The sequence below is a fragment of the Rhinatrema bivittatum genome, chromosome 9, assembly GCF_901001135.1.
Source record: "Rhinatrema bivittatum chromosome 9, aRhiBiv1.1, whole genome shotgun sequence".
In the NCBI taxonomy this organism is placed as follows: Eukaryota; Metazoa; Chordata; class Amphibia; order Gymnophiona; family Rhinatrematidae; genus Rhinatrema; species Rhinatrema bivittatum.
The window spans coordinates 126,691,751-126,713,593 of record NC_042623.1 but is presented as its reverse complement, the minus strand read 5'-3'; the positions used below and the strand labels follow the sequence as shown (position 1 = coordinate 126,713,593).

The 21,843-nt window shown below is 45.0% G+C and overlaps 1 protein-coding gene across 5 annotated transcripts in view; it reads left to right on the top strand.

Annotated features, from left to right (window-relative positions):
- Window positions 1-21,843, top strand: part of XPOT (exportin for tRNA) — a 296,178-nt gene that overhangs the window by 30,851 nt on the left and 243,484 nt on the right. For 4 of the 5 annotated variants that reach the window (XM_029615696.1, XM_029615695.1, XM_029615692.1 and 1 more), the window contains one exon: window positions 10,102-10,158. In XM_029615696.1, coding sequence (XP_029471556.1) covers window positions 10,102-10,158 — 57 coding nt within the window. The remainder of the gene's footprint in view (window positions 1-10,101; window positions 10,159-21,843) is intronic. The other variant, XM_029615697.1, reaches the window with a different exon arrangement.

Below are 21,843 nucleotides of genomic sequence, written 5' to 3'. Positions count from 1 at the left end.
AGGGCTTTGCTTTGCGGGTTCCGCCAGTCCCCCTGCTTCTGTCAGGCTGCAGAGCTTTGCAAAGTGTGCACTTGGTTGCACTCTGCAAGTACAAGCATTGGACCATAGAAGGCACTCCCTGGTGGCCATGGTCATAACACAAGACCTGAGAAACATGCCATTCTGTAGCAACTAAACGTATTACATATAGAGATTTGTGTTAGTAGTAAGTTCTTCACATAATTTGAGATGTGAGAGGTTTATTTTTAACTTTGTATTTTTCAATTTCTTTTAAAACGTTAAACCAAGAAACAACTTAAAATGTCAATGGCACAGCCCAGCCCAAATTTTACAGAATCTTGAGCATCCCAGAGCACCTCATTAAGAAATCAGAACCCTAAGGAAGAAAAATATCCACCCACTAATCATTCAAGACTTCTTTTCACCATGTCCAATACGGGCCCCAGACATTATATCTATCCATCTGGTCTTGCAGCATAAAGGCCAGTTTTCCTAGCGTGTAGCAGATGGACTCAGGACCAATGGGTATAGTGTACTCCTGATAGCAGTTGGAGATGGATCAGATTTCAATCTGACGTCAGCCCTAGTACATATACCCCTGCAGGAAGTGCAGCTCTTCAGTATTTTCCGTCTCCATAGCAGTTAGGGACTACCTGCACGCTCTCCCAGCGTTAGAACAAAATTTAACGGAGAAAACCCCAAAATAAGAAGAGAACTTACCTCAACAGCGAGCCCCGCTCTCCTGCGATGACACCCTCGGGTCCCTCCCCCAATTGAGAATTCCTGAGGTGATTTCCGTGGTCCCTCGGAGGTGAGCCTCGGTCCAGCGATCGACCCTCAGTGGGGACCTAGCCCCCGATTTTGGGTGCGGCTGAGAGGCAGTGGGTGCAAACTCGAGCGCGGCGGTGAAGATATTTACCCTCTCCCCCCGCAGCCGGAGACTGCCCGGAATGAAACCAGGAAGCGCCGAGACAAGGTAAGATAGAAATCTTGTTTAGACTCCGGTCTCCAAAGCTGGAGGAGTCGAACAGGTCGCCGGCCGGGACCAGTGCCACCGGGTTGATCCGCCCTAGCAGGGCTAGGCCCCGGTTAGATCCAAGGGTCATCCCATGTGGAGACCCTCCTAGGTAGTCGCCGTCGCCATTTTGGCCCTGTTCGCCTCCCTGCCCACCGTCTCAATCCGTGCGCACAGGGCGAGCTGTGGCACAACCTTTCTTGTGCACACAACATTACATGCTCAAATACCGCACGCACAGGTTACGCGCGCAACTTGCGCTTACTGTGCCGGGCGCATAACTGCAACTTGTGCGCGCACATCCATCCATGAGTACATATTCGACGCACCGGAGCTCATAAGAGATTTTACGCGCCTATATCCTTGGCACCGCCGGAAAAGGAGCTCAAGGTTCAGGGTCTCTGCCCAGCATGCCACATCAGAGCCGCCCAACACGAAGAGACCGACGCCCTGTGTCTCCAGTGCGAGGAGGCCCTGGGGGATCAAGCCCAGGGTCAGTCCCATCTGGGCCTGAGTGCTAGCTCCTCATTAAGTACTCCGGACCTAGCAATTCGCAGTGGGACACCTCCTCAAACGGGGCCCCCCAGGGACACAGCGCCCCCTAGCTTGGACCCAGCGTCTATCTCCTGGGTGGAATTTTTCAAAGGTCTGCACACCTTCGTTCACATGCAGACAGAGCCTTCATCAAAGGATCTCTACACTCCGGGCCCCTCTAGGCCCAGGGAAGTGAATCCACCACCCGGAAGTCCCACGTACGGAGACACGGACATCTCGGAGGAGGAGTCAGAGCCCCTGGAGGAGGGGGAACTCCCCCGGGGACAGAGCCTCACCAGACCATGAGACGCTTCTTCACCAAAGATGAGCTTCCAGACCTGGTCACCCACAGCATGAAGGAGCTTGCTATCCCGGGCACAAGTGCCTTGGGGGAGCCTAAGACTAATCCCCTGCTAGAGGGACTCCGTCAGACCTCCCGCCATTTCGCTCTGTTACAAGCCGCCCAACAGCTAATTGACCTGGAATGGATTGCTCCAGAGTCTGCGTTCAAAGGGGAACGGGCTATGGCAGCCATGTATCTCCTGGACCTGGTGGCCAAAGACCTTCTGACATGCCCAAAGGTGTGGATGCCATGGTCTGCGCAGTCTCGAAGCGCACTACTATCCCAGTGGAAGGAGGTGTAGCACTCAAAGATGCCCAAGACAGACGTCTGGAATCCATCCTTAAACAGTCCTTTGACGTCGCCGCAATGTCCCTACAGATAGCCGCCTGCTGCACTGTGGGTAACACGTGCCTGCCTATCACAGACCAGGAGCAACACCCCTGGGGAAGCCATAGAGCCAGTTGTATCATTCCTCGCGGATGCTGCCTCCGACCTAGTGTGCACCGCAGCTAGAGGAGTGTCATCAGCTGTGGCAGCCAGGAGGCTGCCACAGCTGATGACAGCCTGGGCCGTAGCTGGTCGGCCAACGTGTTCTCCAAAACAAGACTCACAAGGATGCCCTTCAAGGGATCCCTTCTGTTCGGCAGCGAACTAGAGAAACTGGCTGACAAATGGGGCGAGTCCCCACTGCTGCGGCTACTGGAGGACAGGAATAAGAGAAACCAGCGACCCTTCCCCCGATCCTCCAGGGGCAGAGATTCACAGCACTTCAATCCATACAGAAACACTTATCAAGCACTTCGTCCTACAGGCAGGAACCAGTCCTTTCGGAACAGGCACAACAGAAGGGGAACCAGCTGGGGTCCAGGCCCCAGCCAACCCGTCCAAAGGAAGAAGCCATAGGGGGCAGACTTGCCCTATTCTACCAAAGATGGGTCGAGAGAACTTCAGACAAGTGGGTCCTAACCATCATTCGAGATGGGTACTACCTGGATTTCCTCTGGATAAGTTTGTGGAATCCCCCTGCCATGACCCCTACAAGAGGGTGGCAGTGGAGGCTACGCTGAGCAGATTACTGGCCCTAGAGGCCATAATCCCAGTGCCTCCACAACAAATAAATACTGGACATTATTCCATTTATTTTATCATCCCCAAGAAAGAGGGTACGTTCAGGCCCATCCTGGACCTCAAGTCTGTCAACCGTCACCTGCGGATTCCCCGGTTCCGCATGGATTGCTCCATAATAAGGGCAATACAACCGGGAGAGTTTCTCACATCCCTGGATCTGTCTGAAGCATACCTACACATTCCGATCCATCAAGATCATCAGCCCTTCCTACGCTTCAAAATCCTGGACTGTCACTTCAGGCTAGCCACAGCACCCCGGATGTTCACCAAGATCGTAGTGGTGGTGGCGGCAACACTGAGGAAGGAAGGGATCATCGTAACCCTTACCTAGACGATTGGCTGATCAGGACGAAATCCTCAGAGGAAAGTCACCAGGCAACCAACAGAGTCAAAACTCTACTGGAGAGCCTTGGATGGGTGGTCAACACAAACAAGAGCTGTCTGCAGCCCTCACAGTCTCTAGAATACTTAGGAGTCCGCTTCGATACCAAAGACAGTCATCCTAACACCGACAAGGAGATCAAAACTGAGAAACCAGTTGTAAACCCGGCTGAGCGAACCTCGCCCCACAGCGTGGGATTACCTACAAGTCCTTGGGCTCATGGCATCTACTCTGGAAGTACTACCATGGGCACGAGCTCACATGAGACCCCTACAGCGCTCTCTCCTATCGCGATGGAATCCACTGCCTCAGAACTACACCGTACGTGTACAGCTCCCGGGCAGAGTTTGGACCCAACTACAATGGTTGCTACAAGATGACCACCTGAGCCAGGGAACAAGACTATCCTCACCGACCTGGATCTTGCTCACCATGGATGCCAGCCTATGAGGATGGGGTGCACACTGCGAAGAGCTAACCGCTCAAGGGCAGTGGAACGCAGAAGAGTCGGGATGGAACATCAATCACCTAGAAGCCCGGGCAGTCAGACTAGCCTGCTTACGGTTTGGCACAGACTCCGAAACAAAGCGGTCAGTCATGTCGGACAATGCACAACAGTGGCCTACATCAACCGTCAGGGAGGAACCAGAAGCCAATGGGTGTCTCTGGAAATAGACCCCCTAATGTCGTGGGCGGAAGGGAACCTCCAGGAGATCTCGGCCGTCCACATCGCCGGGAAAGACAACATCACGGCAGACTACCTCATCTGAGAAAGTCTGGACTCAGGAGAATGGAAGCTATCGCCCGCAGCATTCCAACTGATAGTGAACCATTGGGGAATACCAACCATGGACTTCTGGCAAACCGGTCCAACGCCCATGTGCCCAGTTACTTCAGTCGCAGGTGGGAACCTCAGTCCCAGGGGATTGACACTCTGGTGCAGATCTGGCCATATGAGACTCTGTTGTACGCCTTCCCGCCATGGCCCCTATTAGGCGCAATCATTCACAAGATTGGACTACACAGGGGGCTAGTACTTCTTGTGGCCCCAGACTGGCCAAGAAGACCATGGTACGCAGACATGTGAAGACCACTGACAGGGACTCCCCTGCTACTACCTCCACACAGAGACCTGCTCCAACAAGGGCCGATCTTCCATGAGGATCCGGCTTGGTTCTCTTATGGTCTGGCCATTGAGAGGGTTCGCCTGAGAGAGCGGATACTCGGGGGCTGTAATGGACACCCTACTCTGAGCGCGCAAGTTCTCTACATCTCTAACATAAGGATTTGGAGAATATTCGAAGCCTAGTGCGAGGACCACGCCATCATACCACGTTCAGTTAAAATTCCTGTGATATTGGAATTCCTACAGAAGGGATTGTCCCTCAACTCCATCAAGGTACAGGTGGCCGCACTGTCATGCTACAGATCCAAGCGCGAGGGCAACACCATAGCCTCTCACCCGGATGTTTCACGCTTCTTGAAAGGAGTCAAGCACATCCGACCCCCTCTAAAGTGGCCGGTACCTTTTTGGAACCTCAACCTGGTCCTGGATTTCTTAGCAGGAGCCTCTTTCAGACTTCTCCGCGGCCTGTCGCTCCAACTACTAATGTTGAAGATAGCTTTCCTGCTGGCAGTTTGTTCAGCCTGTCGTATATCCAAGCTACAAGCACTGTCCTGCTGGGAGCGTTCCTCAGACTCACCCCGGGAACCATCCAGTTACGCACAGTTCCGTCGTTCCTCCCCAAAGTGGTTTCCCACTTCCATATCAACCAAACCATCTCGCTACCATCGCCAGATGAACATAAGAATTCAGAAGAGGCTCGAAGTCTATGCCACCTCAACATCGGCAGACTGCTATCCAGATACTTGGAAATGTCGGATCCCGTACGAAAAACGGACCACCTATTCGTCCTTCACAGCGGGAAGAGGCAAGGGAAGCGGCCTTGCGAGAAACTATAGCCCGCTGGATCAAAGAAGTCATCAAGGCGGCTTACGTAGAAGCAGGTAAGCCTCCGCCTCTACAAGTCAAGGCCCATTTTACTAGAGCCTAGGCAGTGTCCTGGGCAGAAACCAAGATAGTCACCCGCCGAGATTTGCAGGGCGGCAACATGGTCCTCCATCCACACCTTCTCCGGGTTTTACAGCCTGGATGTTCAGGCTCGAGAGGACACAGCATTTGCAAGAGCAGTACTAAGTGGCTCACGGACAGCCTCCCACCCAGTTCGGGAGTAGCTTTTATACATCCTGTTGATCCTGAGTCCATCTGCTACACGCTAGGAAATGGAGAAATTACTTAATTGATGATTTCATTTTCCTTAATGTAGACAGATGGACTCAGCATCCCACCCACGGCTGCCGTTACTCATGGAATGCTCGAGTCACTCAAGGGTAAGCCATGCTTTCCTTCAGCTAGGACACCCATCCTACCGGGTGTCTACGTTTACCGGTTGAGGGCACTGGCGTTCTCCAGCTATAGCCAATTCAACCAGCTCAAGTTAATCGAGTTCAAGTTATGAAGTTATACAAGTCATTCAAATTAGTCAGTCATACATATATCCACAATGCTTTTCGAGGAGAAAACTGAAGAGCTGTACTTCCTGCAGGGGTATATGTACTAGGGCTGACGTCAGATTGAAATCTGATCCGTCTTCAACTGCTATCAGGAGTACACTAAACCCATTGGTCCTGAATCCATCTGTCTACACTAAGGAAAACGAAATTATCAATTAAGTAATTTCTCCATTATGCATGACTGCTATCCCAGCCACTATACTTTTCCATTCTCATGGTTAAGGAATAAGTTTCCAATGGTGGGCAATTGTCAAACCTGCTGCATGAAGGAAATAGCCAACCAGCTTCCAATGGTCCCTCATCCGACCCTCTTTTAGGCCAATGACCCAACAGATACAACTCCACATTTTCCACCAGCTGCTAGTCACACATCCTTGAAATATATTTGGTCATTTCAGTCCAGAAAAACTGAATCTCTGTACACCCCACCACATATGCATATATGGTCCAATCTGACTGCACCCTCTCCAGCAAAGATTGTCCAAAGTACTAAATTTAGTATAAAAGACTGGGGTTTGATACATTCTGTGAATCAATTTATACAGTAACTCTTAACTTTTATTACAAATTGTTACATTTCTAAACCATTGCCATATTGTTTTCCAGTCTTTCTTGTCATATTTACACCCCAAGTCAGAATTCCATACCTGAATGACGTGGTTTGAAATGTAATTCCACATACTGCAGAACTAAGATTTATATAATATGGATATCAAATGTTGCGCTCTTGCAGCTTAGTACCCCCTGAATTGCTTCACTCTCTACAAGTCTGCAGTGGGGCTCATGAGACAAAGCCTTAGGCAGATGCAGATACAAATATCTGGTACTAGCAGGAATTCTAAATTCTCACGATAATTTAGTAAATGTTTTGAACCTCCCTGGTCCTCAGTTGTCCAAGAAATCTCAGGTGGTTAATCTCCCAAAGCCTGATGTCAGGGGACAATGTACATGGAGAGAGGTGTGGGTTCTGCATCAGCAAAGTCAAATAAGTACCCAACTCCTTTCCAGAGTACCACAATCGCTGTGCCTGCCTCCATGCTCATAATGTGTGAGCTATAATGGAATGGTTCTTAACAATCAGTCTCAATGTTGGAGTCATTCTTGGCATATTGAGTAATGAGGCTAAGCTACATCCCCCAAGTCCAGCCCTCCTTCAAGGACACCCATGCCTGCACAGGATCCACCCCCACCCATTCCCTTATATATGTCAATCTACAAGCCCAATAATAGCATTGCAGATTCAGAAGTCTTAGCCCCCCATCTTTCTAGTCTTTATTAGCATATCATATTTCACCGTGGGTGGCTTCCCTTTCCATATAAAATTTATAACCACACTCCGCAATGCTTGTAAAACCGCCACAGGGACATCGCATGGCAGGTGCATAAAAGAATATACTTGTCAGCAAAATCGCCATTTTCACCAAGTTTACTCTCCCTATTGGTGAAAGGAGCAGTGAAGACTGTGTCTGCAGATCAGCCTTTATTTTGCTAACAATGGGATTATAATTATCTTTATACAGGTTATGATAATTTTTTGAGATCCAAAGCCTAAATATTTAAACCCCTGTCCAGCTTTCTGAAAAGACTCCACCTCCCTCATGATCCCCCTAACCAGACCCACCAGCATTAATTCCGATTTTGAATAATTGATAACATACCCTGAAATGGCCCCAAATGTATCTATTAACTCCATCAAAGCAGGCAATGCCTTCGTCAACCTTGTCAATTATATTAGGATATCGACCGCACACAATGAAACTGTATCACAGTCTTATCTAAAGCAGTGATTCCCTCTGAAAACCGTATTGCTTGGTCCAAAGGCTCTATGGCAAGGTCAAAAAGTAGAGGGGACAGAGAACAACCCTGCCTCATCTCCCCTTTCAATTGGAAACAAATCTGATGTGAAAATGTTTCCACCCTTACCATGGGCATTGTATACAAAGCTCTCAACCAGACTATAAACCGCTCTGGCAAGCCAAAGTGCTTTAAAATGTTAAACAAGGCCAGGAGACCTGGTTAAATACTTTATCTGCATCCATAGAAATAATTGCTCCCACAGTTGCCTTTTTGGAAGCTAGATGCAGCAAATTAAACAGGCGCCGGATGTTATTTACTGAAGAGCAGCCTTTATAGACCCCATCTGATCAAGGTGAACCAGGCGGAGCATTACATGTTCTAACCAAAATCGCAGAATTTTAGCTAGGTTCTTCATATCAGTGTTGATTAAGGAAATAGGCCTCTGTGAAGCATATTCCAAAAAAAATATCCTTTAAAAATTGGAAGAAGGATTCATCTGAAGAAAGTAGGAAAAAGCATAAGCATTGTCAAGTGTAAAACATTGATAAGGCAGGCTAAGAGAGAATTTGAAATGAGGTTGGCTGTAGAGGCAAAAACTCATAATAAAAACTTTTAAAAATATATCCGAAGCAAGAAACCTGTGAGGGAGTCGGTTGAACTGTTAGATGATCGAGGGGTTAAAGGGGCCCTTAGGAAGATAAGGCCATTGCAGAAGACTAAATTAATTCTTTGCTTCTGTGTTTACTAATGAGGATGGATTTCAAGGGTGATGATTCAGATGAACTGAACCAAATCACTGTGAACTTGGAAGATGTAGAAGGCCAGATCGACAAGCTAAAGAGTAGCAAATCACCTGGACCAGATGGTATACATCCCAGGGTTCTGAAGGATCTCAAAAATGAAATTTCAGATCTGTTAGTTAAAATTAGTAACCTATCATTAAAATCATCCATTGTACCTGAAGACTGGAGGGTGGCCAATGTAACCCCAATATTTAAAAAGGGCTCCAGGGGCGATCCGGGAAACTATAGACCAGTGAGCCTGACATCAGTGCTGGGAAAAAATAGTGGAAACTATTCTAAAGATCAAAATCACAGAGCATATAGAAAGCATGGTTTAATGGAACACAGCATAGATTTACTCAAGGCAAATTTTGCCTCACAAATCTGCTTCATTTTTTGAAGGGGTTGATAAACATGTGGATAAAGGTGAGCCAGTAGATGTAGTGTGTTTGGATTTTCAGAAGGCTTTTGACAAAGTCCTTCATTAGAGGCTTCTAAGGAAACCAAAAAGTCATGTGATAGGCGGTGTCCTTTCATGGATTGCAAACTGATTGAAAGACAGGAAACAAAGTAGGATTAAATGGAAATTTTCTCAGTGTAAAAGAGTAAACAGTGGAGTGCCTCGGGGATCTGTACTTGGACCAGTGCTTTTCAATATATTTATAAATGAACTGGAAAGGAATAAGACGAGGTAATCAAATTTGCAGAAACAAAAATATTCATAGTAGTTAAATCACAAGCGGATTGTGATAAATTGCAGGAGGACCTTGCGAGACTGGAAGATTGCGCATCCAGATGGCAGATGAAATTTAATGTGGATAAGTGCAAGGTGATGCATATAGGGAAAAATAATCCATGCTCTAGTTCCATGGTTAGGTTCCATATTAGGAGCTACCATGTAGGAAAAGATCTAAGCACTAGCATGCACATTTTCTCTCATGCATATTCATTGTGGATATCCTAAAAACCCGACTGGCTGGGGGCTCCCCAGGACATGGTTGGGAACAACTGGTTTTGGTGTCATCACGTTCAAGTTGGATTCTATGGAATTTGGCATTAAAACATGCACTTAAAAAAAATTTGATGTTTATCAAAACTATTTTGGTGTAAATGAGGATTTTTATATTTATGGCAATATTTATTTTCATAACCAGAGTTAGAGGTGGTTCTTAATTTTGTGTTCAAAATGGTTTTCAAAATCCTGTTCATTGTGAAAACATGCAGCTTTCTCATATCTGGCAGTGAAGCACAATCTGAAAAATGCCTGTTACCATATAGTTTTATAATGTCCTATGTAGATCTTAATCTTATAAGGCAGGTGTGGCCAACTCCAGTCCTCGAATCACAAACAGGCCAGATTTTCAGGTTATCTATGATGAATATGCATGAGATTTACATCAGATCTATCTCGTGCATATTCATGGGGAATATCCCGAAAACTTGGCCTGTGTTTGACTCTCGTGGTCTGGCGTTGGCCACCCTTATTTATAAGGAAACATTTGATGGGTATTTTATTAACTGACTCAATTTTCTTTTCTGATTTCAGTGATGATCATGTCACGTTCTTCTGCTTTCAGGTTCTGGAACATCAAATTAAATTCAAGTAAGATATTTTTTTTCCTTTCCTCCTTTTACTGGAATTCAAAACTAGAAATACTTTTTTTTGCCTTTTAGACTTTTTGGTTTCGTTTATTGAATGATGTGCAATTGTACAGATAAGCATATGGATATTTTAGCAAAATGTCTGTGGCTCTGTATGCCAATCTGCCATAAAAATCAATTGTGTACTAAAGAAGAAATAAAATGTGTGTGTGTCTAGACACATGCCTGTGTCTAGTCATTTACCAAATATTGATTCTGTATATGACAAGAGAGGTCATTTATACTGGAACATATCAGTCCCTTACATGACTTGTAATTATTTGCTCATACTTCTGTTTTATCGGGTTTCCAGCTCAGTCAGAACCAGCAGGGCCAGCACTAGGGCTGATGATGAAGTATGCATACTTTTATAATAAGCAGAATATCAATTTTTCAAATTACCTTTTTATCCATACTTACTGCAATAACAACCAAAGCGTGTTATATCACAATTAAACAAATTCAAATGTCAATAAAATACAAAAAAATCAAACACATTCCAGTTAACACACAAATTTTCAAACTAGACCCAAAACAATACAGACACCATTACAAGTAATCATAAGAAATAATAAGACTTAAACATAACTTTAAGAATTTTTTTTAATGAACAGTAACCTAGCTCATCTCCCACCCATCTGATGGTAGCAGCTCTTTTGTTGGCTTGGACCTGGCACTGCTGCAAACCTCTCAAAGCTGCTTTCCTGGATGTAGGCACCAGGTGACCAACTTATGGCATCTAAATGACCTAGCAGCTACCCCTTCTCACATTTCCCCTACTGATCACCTCTCTTCCCTCTCCCTTTCTCCATGGTTAGTCCACCTTTATCAACCCCCTTTCAGTACTACAATTCAGACTTACAGGGAACATTATTCTCACTTGGTCCTTCTCAGTCCCAGCTGTTCACTATGTGCCCACTGCTCACTTTCTGAATCTCCAGCTACTGTCCCATGAAACCATCCCTGATCTGGTCCCCCTCCAATTGATTCCACCCCTTTCTAAAAACCTCTCCATCTATCTTTCCTCCTCCAGTGGATTCTCCTCTCTCAAGCACCCACTCCCAGCTGTTCTCCCACCCCTGCAGTGAAACTTGGGTACCCTCAACTGCAGACAGTAGCTCTGTGACAAATTATATTTTAAACAACATTACTGCTATAGCACTTCCACTTTGAGAGTCATAAGCAATTAGTGGTCCTTTGTTCAAATGCTTTGCCAATGGATTGCTAAACCTTCAATGCAGTGCAGACGGACATGCGAGTGCTGAGCTATATCAGATCAGGTGTCCTCTCCAGAATATTTTGCCATTGCTAAATTTAATTTGCAGTACCAGCAGATGATTTTTTCCCTATTCTTCTTATGGGGGGCTACCTGCTGTTGATGTAACTTCCTTTTTTTGCTGGTACCTGGTCTAGTCTCTTACCCTCTCTTCTCCTCTGGTGGCTAATGCCAATTTTTGGCGACCCTGCCCTTCTTCCATCTGACCAGAAGCGAGCAGATCATGAAATAGGTAGTTTTATAAGCAGCAGTGGACAATGCTGGTGAAATTTTGTGTGGCCAGCTAGTTTGCCTTACCCAAAGACGGGCATTGAGAACCAGGGCTGGGATCTGGTACCAAAAGCCTTTATTTATGTGCAGCTATCTGGGATTTTTCTACTATTTTATATCTATTCCCAACTTACTTTAGTCTAGTTATTGCAATGACTATCCATGCTGATTGTAGATTTACCATCTCATCTGGTCAACTCTCTCATTTCTTGTTTTGCTCCTTTGCATGCATGGAAATATACTACCACTTTACTTGGGGAAATTAGAATTACAACTTCATTCTTGCAAAAGGGCAAAGCCAGGTGTAGTTCAAAGTGACCTGGGTAAATGGCAACCCTCGCCAAGGAAAAACCAGGATCAATGAACACCAGGAGATCTTTATTGAGCAAGGAACATAATAAAAGCCCGACTCAGGCAGAGTTTCGCTCGTTGAGCTGCTTCAGGGGCTAGCAAAAATAAAACATGTATAGAAACGTAGAAATACATAGAAATACAAATACAAACATATAAAAACATAGCAATAGAATGAATAGGTAAAAATTTGTTGATCCTATAAATTGCACCAATGTTTTTGATAGACTGCACATCTTTTAAGCATGGTTTTATATGGGGACATATAATAATCATTATACACAAAACTTTAGACCATGTTTGAATGACATATGTCTGTTTTGTGATTAAGTTCGTTTTATTTATTTTTACTGCATATAATTTCATATTATTTACTTATGTATGGTGTATATGTATTTCTATGTTTCTATTCTGCAACAACGGCTCACTACCTCAAATTTTATCAACTAACAAAAACAATTAACTTTGAGGATAAATGCTCAAAAGCATATATTGTATTTTATAATACTTTAACAAACTCTACTGGGGAAGGTATCAGATAGAAGTGCTCACAGTCTCACAGGCTCTTGCTCTATACAGGGCTACAACCCTTCTCATGTATCGGAACTTAGATCACGTCATCTACCATTACCCCATAAGAGTAAGCCTATTTTATTTGTGTTTTTATTTTTAATAAATCACCCAATAAAAAATTTTTTCTTTTAAAATTTTTTTACCCTTGAAAATTATTCACCATTATGTTTTGCGTGGTCCCTCTATTCAATAAAATTACTTATCTTTTCATGTGCTTGACTTCCGAAATTATCAATACTTGTTATGCGCTCACTTGCTTGTTGTCAGCTGTCTTCCTGCCCGACATTGTCAATGTTTCGGCGCAACAAGTGCGCCTGCTTCAGGGGCTTACTGCTCAATATTCTACAAAAAACACATCTTTTTAATATACTCTTATAAATACATTTCTAAATGACCAAATTCTTAATGGTACTCACTATTCAGATTGGCGCTTTTTTCACCCGATCTTTCACAGCGTTCAAATATGGCGCCAAAACGCCTTCTCTATCTCAATGCCGGAAATGCATATGCTCTTTATTTCCTGTCACGCATTGTTAACGCACCTATCAGCTGATTTGTCTAGAACACTGACCAATCGACCTCCTTGTTTAGCCCAACTGGGGCTACTGTTTGTAATTTAAAGATCCACTTTTGCTCACGTTGTAACAAACGTAAGTTTAAATTTTCAAGGGTAAAAAAATTTTAAAAGAAAAAATTTTTTATTGGGTGATTTATTAAAAATAAAAACACAAATAAAATAGGCTTACTCTTATGGGGTAATGGTAGATGACGTGATCTAAGTGCCGATACATGAGAAGGGTTGTAGCCCTGTATAGGGCAAGAGCCTGTGAGACTGTGAGCACTTCTATCTGATACCTTCCCCAGTAGAGTTTGTTAAAGTATTATAAAATACAATATATGCTTTTGAGCATTTATCCTCAAAGTTAATTGTTTCTATGTTTCTATACATGTTTTATTTTTGCTAGCCCCTTGAAGCAGCTCAACGAGCGAAACTCGGCCTGAGTCGGGCTTTTATTATGTTCTGTGCTCAATAAAGATCTCCTGGTGTTCATTGATCCTGTTTTTTCTTTGATTGCTACTGCAATATTGGATCAATTTCTGATCTATTTCTTTGAACCTTCGCCAATGCACCAGTACTTTTTTTTTTTTTTTTAAAAGACCTGCTCTTGCAGGCCCTAAATCTGGCATCCAGTTGTCTTTGCACAATGAATGAGACTCTAGTCTGGTGTGAGAGATCATATGTTCAAAATTTGGTATCCAGTTTTTTGGAGATAGGTTGTTTACAGTTCTTCCCCATTTACCTTTATATACTCTCTTTTGTATTACTTTGGCCAAATCTCCTTCTCAGTGCATTATGTTTTCCCCATCTCCTTGTAGTAATAAATAATATTTTGAAAGTTAATTTCTTGGAACTTCCCTTTGTTAGATGCAACTTTTCTAATCCTGTTAATTCATGCTTCTGAATTTCTCAGATTCCCAACTCATTAAAGAAACCTTTTTTATTTATAAGCATTTAAAAACTGGCATTTTGATTCTTTCCAACTTTCCTCTAAACTCCTCATCTACAGTCAAAGTATTAATTCATATATGTGAGGCAGTGCCCCATGTCATACATTGGACCTAGAGATGTGCAGCATCTTTGCAATTGAGTGCTAGGGGCACCTTCTATGCCGACGTATCAAATCACAAATAGCTCTTCGGTCAAGACCACACAGTTTTCTTCAGTGTTGCAAGACAGACAAATAGACAATCTGTTACTCATCAGTGTCTGTGGCATTTAATGGTGCCCCTTGGTGCAATGGTGACCCTAGTGCCCATCGACAGTTGCTGCGGCGCTGCACAGCTCCCGCACCCATAGCGCTTGAAGGTGTCAATGGTGCCCCTGTATTTAATGGCATCGGTGATGCCCAACATCAGTGGCGTCTACAGCGCTTGATGGTATCAAATACCAACTGCATAAATTTCACCACACTGTGCCTGTAGACAGCACCCCCCCCCCCCCATGGTGAATGAAGGATGTATTAAAAAGAGAATCTAGGGCCTTGAATGAGCTCTAAAGTTGTTAAATTTAATATGCCACCTGTAAAGCAGTTTATCCAAGCAGTTTACAATAGAAACATACATAAAATCCAATCAAAAGTATATAAACAAAAAATTATTATACAACGATAACTGTCACAAGATGAAATATATAGCCCTGCAAATGAGAGATTCTAATTGTGGGCCTGATGGTTTATCCTGAGTCATTTTGAAGCAACACTTTATATCCGTTGATTTTTGAATGGTGGCCATTTTGTATTCAGCTTGAGCAAAGCGCTGTACAGCTGCAGATAAACAAAAATCATGACCTGCTGGTTTTGAATCCTGGATCTTAAATCAAAATGGGATCAGTCAAATCAAACACAAATCTTTAAGAGTGTTCATATTCCTTAACTAGCATGCTGTGCTTTGCAAGTAGGATGAATGTTTAGATGCTTTATCTCCAGCAATAAAGATTCTTGAGGAGCATTCAGCATTTTATCTATGTAAATCTCTTAAGAGTTTTGAAATCCTGAAAAGGAATGTATTATAAAAAAAAAAAAAAAATCCCTTAAGCAATAGATCTGTCGCAGGCATGGATGTGGAATTTGGGGAGAACAGGTTGTTGGTTGTTTTTTCTTTTTTGGGTTCCCTGGTAGAAAACAGAAGTTTATCATGAGAGTAAAGTTTTGTGTAATTCTCCTGTTCCATAAAGAAATGATTAATGCATTATTGTCCTAGGATAAATCTTCCCAAAAGCTGGCAGAATATAAATTAGAAGATAACCCTAACTGTTATCTGTTTTTCTACGAGGACAAGCAAGGTGGCAGTCCTCACACATGGAGTGACATCATCCGATGGATCCCAGCATAGAAAACATGTAAAAGTTTCTAGAGCTTTGACTTGGCCTCACTAAGCATACATGGGTTTCCTTCAGGCTCTCTCGTTCCGCACAGTCTGTAGGTCGCTGTCTGAGCCTTTTTTTTTTTTTTTAACCTGAAAAGTATTCTCAATTTTTCTCTCAATTTTGGCTGTCCATGGTGGGGTCCCACAGTCTCTCCTTAGGTAAGGTTTTTTGTTGTTGTTTTCTGTTTCCATTTGCAGCCATTTCTCTGAACTGTGGGGAGCTCTGTCACGCTGCAATAGAGTTTGATTTTGTGTCCCTTTTATTTCCTCCATGTCAGGGTTCCAGCAGTGTTCTTAATGCTGGAGGACCATGTCTATTACAAATCCTTATGATAGGCACGCCCTCTCTTTGGGAGCATCATATGACGTATGGGGTTGCCACAATTGCATACAGATGGCCCTTAAAGGATGCCGATGCCGCTTGAATTTTATGGCATGTCTGGTCGGGCACTGGAAGACCGCATCTGTGGTATCAACATGGATGGACCACTGAGCCGCACTGATGATAAAGGAGTCATCGACGTCGGGGGTGGGGGGTGGTATCAGTCTCCTTTGTGTCAGTAGTGAGTAGGGAACTCAGAGAAGGACAGTCATCTCTTCTACTGTTTGAAGAAGGCATTGGGGTTCCACCTCTTTGACCTCTGCATCGAGGAACTCCTATATACCAAGCATTGAGGGAAGCCAAAGAAGCATCAGCATTGGTCCCCATTGATATACGTTTCAGGATCGGGGATGGTCCAGCACATGCTGAGAACTCCCTTAAGTGAACCTCAGTGAGGAGAGCTCACCATGGTCTCCACTGGTCTTGGTGTTCGCCACCAATCCTCCTCTCTATTTCGAAGAGGATGTGGCCACTTCTATCTCCCAGTCAGTGTTGGCATTGGCAATGTTTGAGGAGGAACTGGAGAGACATATCCAGTAGGCCATGGTTGAGGCGCTGCAGAGCCTCGGTACTGAGGCATCAAGGGCATAGAGGTTCGCATTGATGGTCCTTGAATCGCTGCTTGACTCTTTGCAGGTGCTTGCTGGCGGTGCATCATCACCACTGTTTTGTACCAGTGCCTGCTCTGTTACTGATGCCTGGAGGCCCAGTGATGATCTCTGGCACATTGGGAGAGGAGGCTTTCTTAAGGGGCTGTGGTTCCTTGGGGTCCAGGCCCCAACGCCTGGCTGCACTGGTCTGACCCATTGGTTGAGGACAAAGTGCTGAGTCCCTTTCCTTACTCATGGTCTCCGTAATCCTAAGGATATGGTTTGACTTGTGAGATGTTTCTGAATGTCTATGGATCTCTCCTCCACCATATAGAAGGAAGTCTCCTCCAGAGGACCTCTCCTTCACATGTTTTATTAGGGAAATGGCTGAAGCCATTCTTTTTACTTTAGACAGAGGATGAATCCAGGAAGAAAATGCTGGATATTCTCCAGTAAGTGGAGCCTCCTAAGGGAATTGTGGCAGTCCCAGTCCACAAGATCCACCTGGAAGTACTGATGAGGATGTAGGAGAACATCTGAATTGCTCCCATTAACAAGAAAGGCATATCTTGTCCAAAAGGCTTCCAGATTTGAAAGTCGTCTGTGGTAGTCTAATCTACTTTCAAAAAGGCCAAGAGGTCCACTCTTCAGCATCCCCAGGGAAGGATTCCAGAGCTATGGATACTATTGGGAAGAAGGTTTTCAGGGCACTATGTTTATTGCCTGCATAGCTGCCTATCAGCTCTTTATGAGTCAATATGTGACACATTCTGAAGCAGGTGCAGAAAGTGGCCGAGCAGCTTCCTCAAAAACAGCATGACTCCATCCAGTCACTGGTGTCAAAGGGCTGGAGTGTGGAAACATGAGATCCGTTCAACCTGTGATGTTTTAGAGGCAGCCTTGAGTGTCTGCTTTAGGAATTGGGGTACACACTGTCTGCTGTCTTTGATCTCTGCCTGAAGGTGCGGTTAAGGCTTGCTGGCATGCTGTGCACTGGAGAAAATCTATTTGGAGATTGGTCAAGGATGCAGTGGCACATGTCTGTGATCACTGTGCGAGGTGTCCACAGCACTCCACAGCTACTCCAGACTTGCTCTCTGCATCCAGGAGATAGCTGAGGTTGGGGCAGAGGAGACACTTCTCACACCTGAGGCGGCATTATCCTCCTTTCCTTGGTCTCGTCAGCAGCAGGCTCCTTGTGCCCACCCATGGCATCAGAATGCGCCTAAGCCCTAGATGTCAAACCACTGGGAGCAAGGTTTGACTGCAGAGAGCATTCCCAGAAGACCTTCCAATCGGGGGCATGCTTCATTTCTAAATAAATCAATGGCCAGTGTAACCTCTGATGCATAGGTCCCCAGCATAATCAAGAAGATAGAAATTGAATCTATTGAGGTCCCACCAAATCAACCCCCAGATTTTTCTTCTGTGTACCACCTGCAGGCTAGTGGCCAAACGAAGAGAACTATTCAGACCCTCTAGTTCTTAGGAGCCTATGTTTTCTTCTAAAAGAATGATTGGGCCCGACTGCTCCTAGGGCTTTGTTCAGTTATAACCACATCAAATGAGTCTGCAGGAACTTCCCCATTCTTCTTTATATTCTGCCAACATCCTAAAGTGCTGTTGCCTGTTAGCTACTGGTGTTTCATATCGAGACCTAGTTCTACGGTCTGCATTCCTACGGAACAGGTTCAAGGAACGTGCATCATTAAAACTTTTCAGGTATCTGAAAGTCTGATTCATATATCCTCTGCACGTCCTCTCTTCCAGGGTATACATATTCAGATCCATCTTATACTGAGCTCATACCATTTTGGTGGTTCTTCTCTGAACCACCTCGGTCCTATCCCTATACCTTTTGAGATACGGTCTCCAAAACTGAACACAGTATTCCAGCTGAGGCTTCACCAAGGACCTGTTCAAGGGCATTATCACCTTCTTTTTCTTACTGGTTATTCCTTTTTCTACACAGCCCAGCATTTTTTGGCTTTAGCTGCTGCCTTGCCCTATTGATTTGCCATCTTCAGATTGCCAGACACTATCACACCAAGGTTCCTTTCCCAGTGCATGCCCATTAGTCTTTCACCCTCCCCCCCCCCCCCCCCCCCCCCAGTCATATACATATCTTTTGGATTGCTGTACACCAGATGCACAACTCTGCACTTCTGGGAATTGAATCCCAGAAGTGCAGAGTTGGAACTCCCTCCCAACCGATCTGTAAACACAACAAAATTTAAAAACCTTCAAAAAAGAACTAAAAACAAAGCCTACCAAAACACCCTATGACCCTATGCTACAACTTCTCTCCCCACCATACAAACTTGCAGAACCAAACCAAAGCTTGTAATATAACCTGTACAATTTAACAACCAATCTGTTTATAATGATTAAGATAACTATGTTAACAAGCATATGAACTTTTGAACACTCTGTTAAACATCGAAACTTTGTAAACCGTTGAGATGGTGAAATCGAACGACGGTATATAAAACTCGATAAATAAATAAATAAACCTTTGACCACTCATAAATCACTTTTCATTCTCTCTATTCCTTCAGGTGTGTCCACTGTGTTGCAGATTCTGTATCAGCCACAAATAGACAAACTTTCCCTGTACGTACCCGGATCAGTCCAGACCATGGGTTATGCCTCCCTTCCAGCAGGTGGAGACAGAGAAAAACTTGAAAGGCATCCTCACTTAACCTAGTGTGCCTCCTGCATCCCTTCAGTATTTCTCTGTCTCCAGCAGATGGAAGTGGTACAAACCCTGCAGTCTTGCCCTGTTTCTGGGGTGTAGGCTATCCCTTAAATTTTAAACAAGAGTGAACTAGCTATAAGTTGTGAATCAAGCAAGTTAAAAAAAACAAACAAAAAAAAAACCCAACAAACAACCAGGAAGAAGTTATTTGGCAGAGGGAAGTTTTCCAAATCCTGCAGGGTCATCCTCTGTGGTAGCAGGTTATTGGAGCTGGGGTTGGTAACCCCGTGGGGCTCCAGACAGGTAAGGACCTGGGGAAGAGATTACTAGTGGTATAGTCCCTCTCTTAACCCGTTGTTCTGAGCGTTAAAAAAAAAAAAAAAAAAAAAAAAAAATCGCAATTTTTGGAAAATTTTCTTTTTTGGTCTGCTGCGATTCAGGACCCCTCCCCATCAGAATTGCCGCGTTTTTGATGAATTTTGCTTAGTTTTTCATGTTTTTGGGGCCATTTTCCCCCCCTTATGATGCCGCGGCCATCTTTGTGTATGGCATGTGGAGAATCATCCACGCGGCTTTCTAGGGCTAGTATTTGCTCCTGCAGCCTACCTGGTGGGGAAGGCAGTTGTTTTTCAGGGTCTGCAGTATCAGCCAAGCCTCAAGGGGCTAAAAAATGATCTGCTCCGTGGGTGCTTCAGGCTGATCCTTTCTCCCTCAGTGCAGGCACGGCAGCCATCTTAAACACTTTTACTGCAGCTCAGGCAAGGGCTATGGGGGAGGGGGAGCTTCCTCCAGCACTGTCACTGGTCCCTGACAATTCTGAGGATACTTTAGATCAGGACCAGGAAGCTTTACATGAGGATCCTGCTGTTCCAGGACAGGATGTTGATTCTGATTCCTCTTCTTTGGATTTTGTCCTCCTTATTCATAAAGCATTATCCCAGGACAAGCAGGATGCTAGTCCTCACATATGGGTGACGTCATCCACGGAGCCCTTAAGCGGGAAAAAACTTCTGGCAAGTTTCTAGAAGCTTTTAACTGGCTGCCTGAGGCTACTGAGCATGCCCGGCATGCCATGATATTCCTTGCCACAGGGGTCTCACTCCAGTCTTCTTTTTTCCGCGCTGCTAGCTGCATCGCGGTTTCCAGGAGCCCCGTGAGTTACCTCACAACGATTAACTTAAATTCTCAACTTTTTACCCTTTACGGGTCTCGCTCGGTTTGTCACCGGCTGGTGACAAACACCATACTCTTTTTTCGAAAAAAGGAATCCGAATTCATCGACGGATGTCGACGGAGAAAACTTCCGGATTCAAAAAATGTCCGGCCTGCAACCGGACTATGTCGATCACAGACCCGCACGTCGAGTGCGTACGCTGTTTGGGTGGAGACCATGACATCGCCTCTTGTGCCCAGTGTCAAGAAATGACGGCGAAAGGTAGGAAACTTCGCCATGAAAAGATGGCTCAGATTTTTCAAATCCGAGCATCGCCGTCGCCTTCGTCATCGACTAAATCTTCACCGGTAGGCTTATCGAAGAAAATACTTCTCAAAACAAGAACCCCAGAAGGTTCGGGAGACGCTTCATCGCCAACACCATCCGTGGCATCGTCAAAGTCCGTAACTGAACTTCGCACAAAGCATAAGCACCGTAGACATCACTCGATTCCTCCATTGCCACCGCCGGAGGAACCGACCTCCGTTACACCTACAGAGGAACCGATACCAACGACTTCGGTGACAGACTTAACAGCATTGATTAAGAAAATTGTCACTGATGCCCTAAAGGAAAGCATTCCGGCAACACTGCCGATGCCGACCTCCGGGTCGATGCCGACTTCTCAGTCGATGCCGGCCATCGGGCCGATGCCGATAATTCCATCGATGCCGACTATCGAGTCGATGCCCTCCTCGATATCGATGCCGGTGCCACCATCGGTGCCACCGTCGATCTCCATGCCGATATCGATGTCGGTGCCACCATCGGTGCCACCATCGATGCCGGTGCCATCGTCCATCTCGATGGCGAGGACGACTGCAGCGTCTCCGCCAACAACGCTCTCTATGCCGATGGAGGCGGCCTGCTGTTCTTCAGTGATACCGACTGATCCAACGATACAGCTGTCACAGCCATCGATGGAATCGACTATTTTACAAACCTCGATCTCCACGATGGCTTCCAGGCCTATCTCCTCATTGATTCCCATTTCAATGTTCTCTTTTCTAACCACAGCACTTCCTACTGCTGCACAAACAACACCACATTACACCCTAGCTCCATCCAGAGCTCCAGGACAGGGAAAGAAGGCATCAAGAAAGTCTAAGCACACATCTTTGCAGGCTCCAGAAGTTTCTTCTGAGAGAAGACTACATGCAATGCTAACAAAAAGATATCAGGATCTTTTAGCTTCTTTGCCTTCACAACCTGAGGAGGAAAGTGATGCCAGTGAGAATGAACAAGACACCCAAGATCCCTTACAAGGGCCATCTGGGATATCACCATCGCAAGGGCTGGACCATCATGCATACCAGCCACCTACTGATACTTGGTCGGATACACAATCGGAGCATTCTTCAGAGGATTT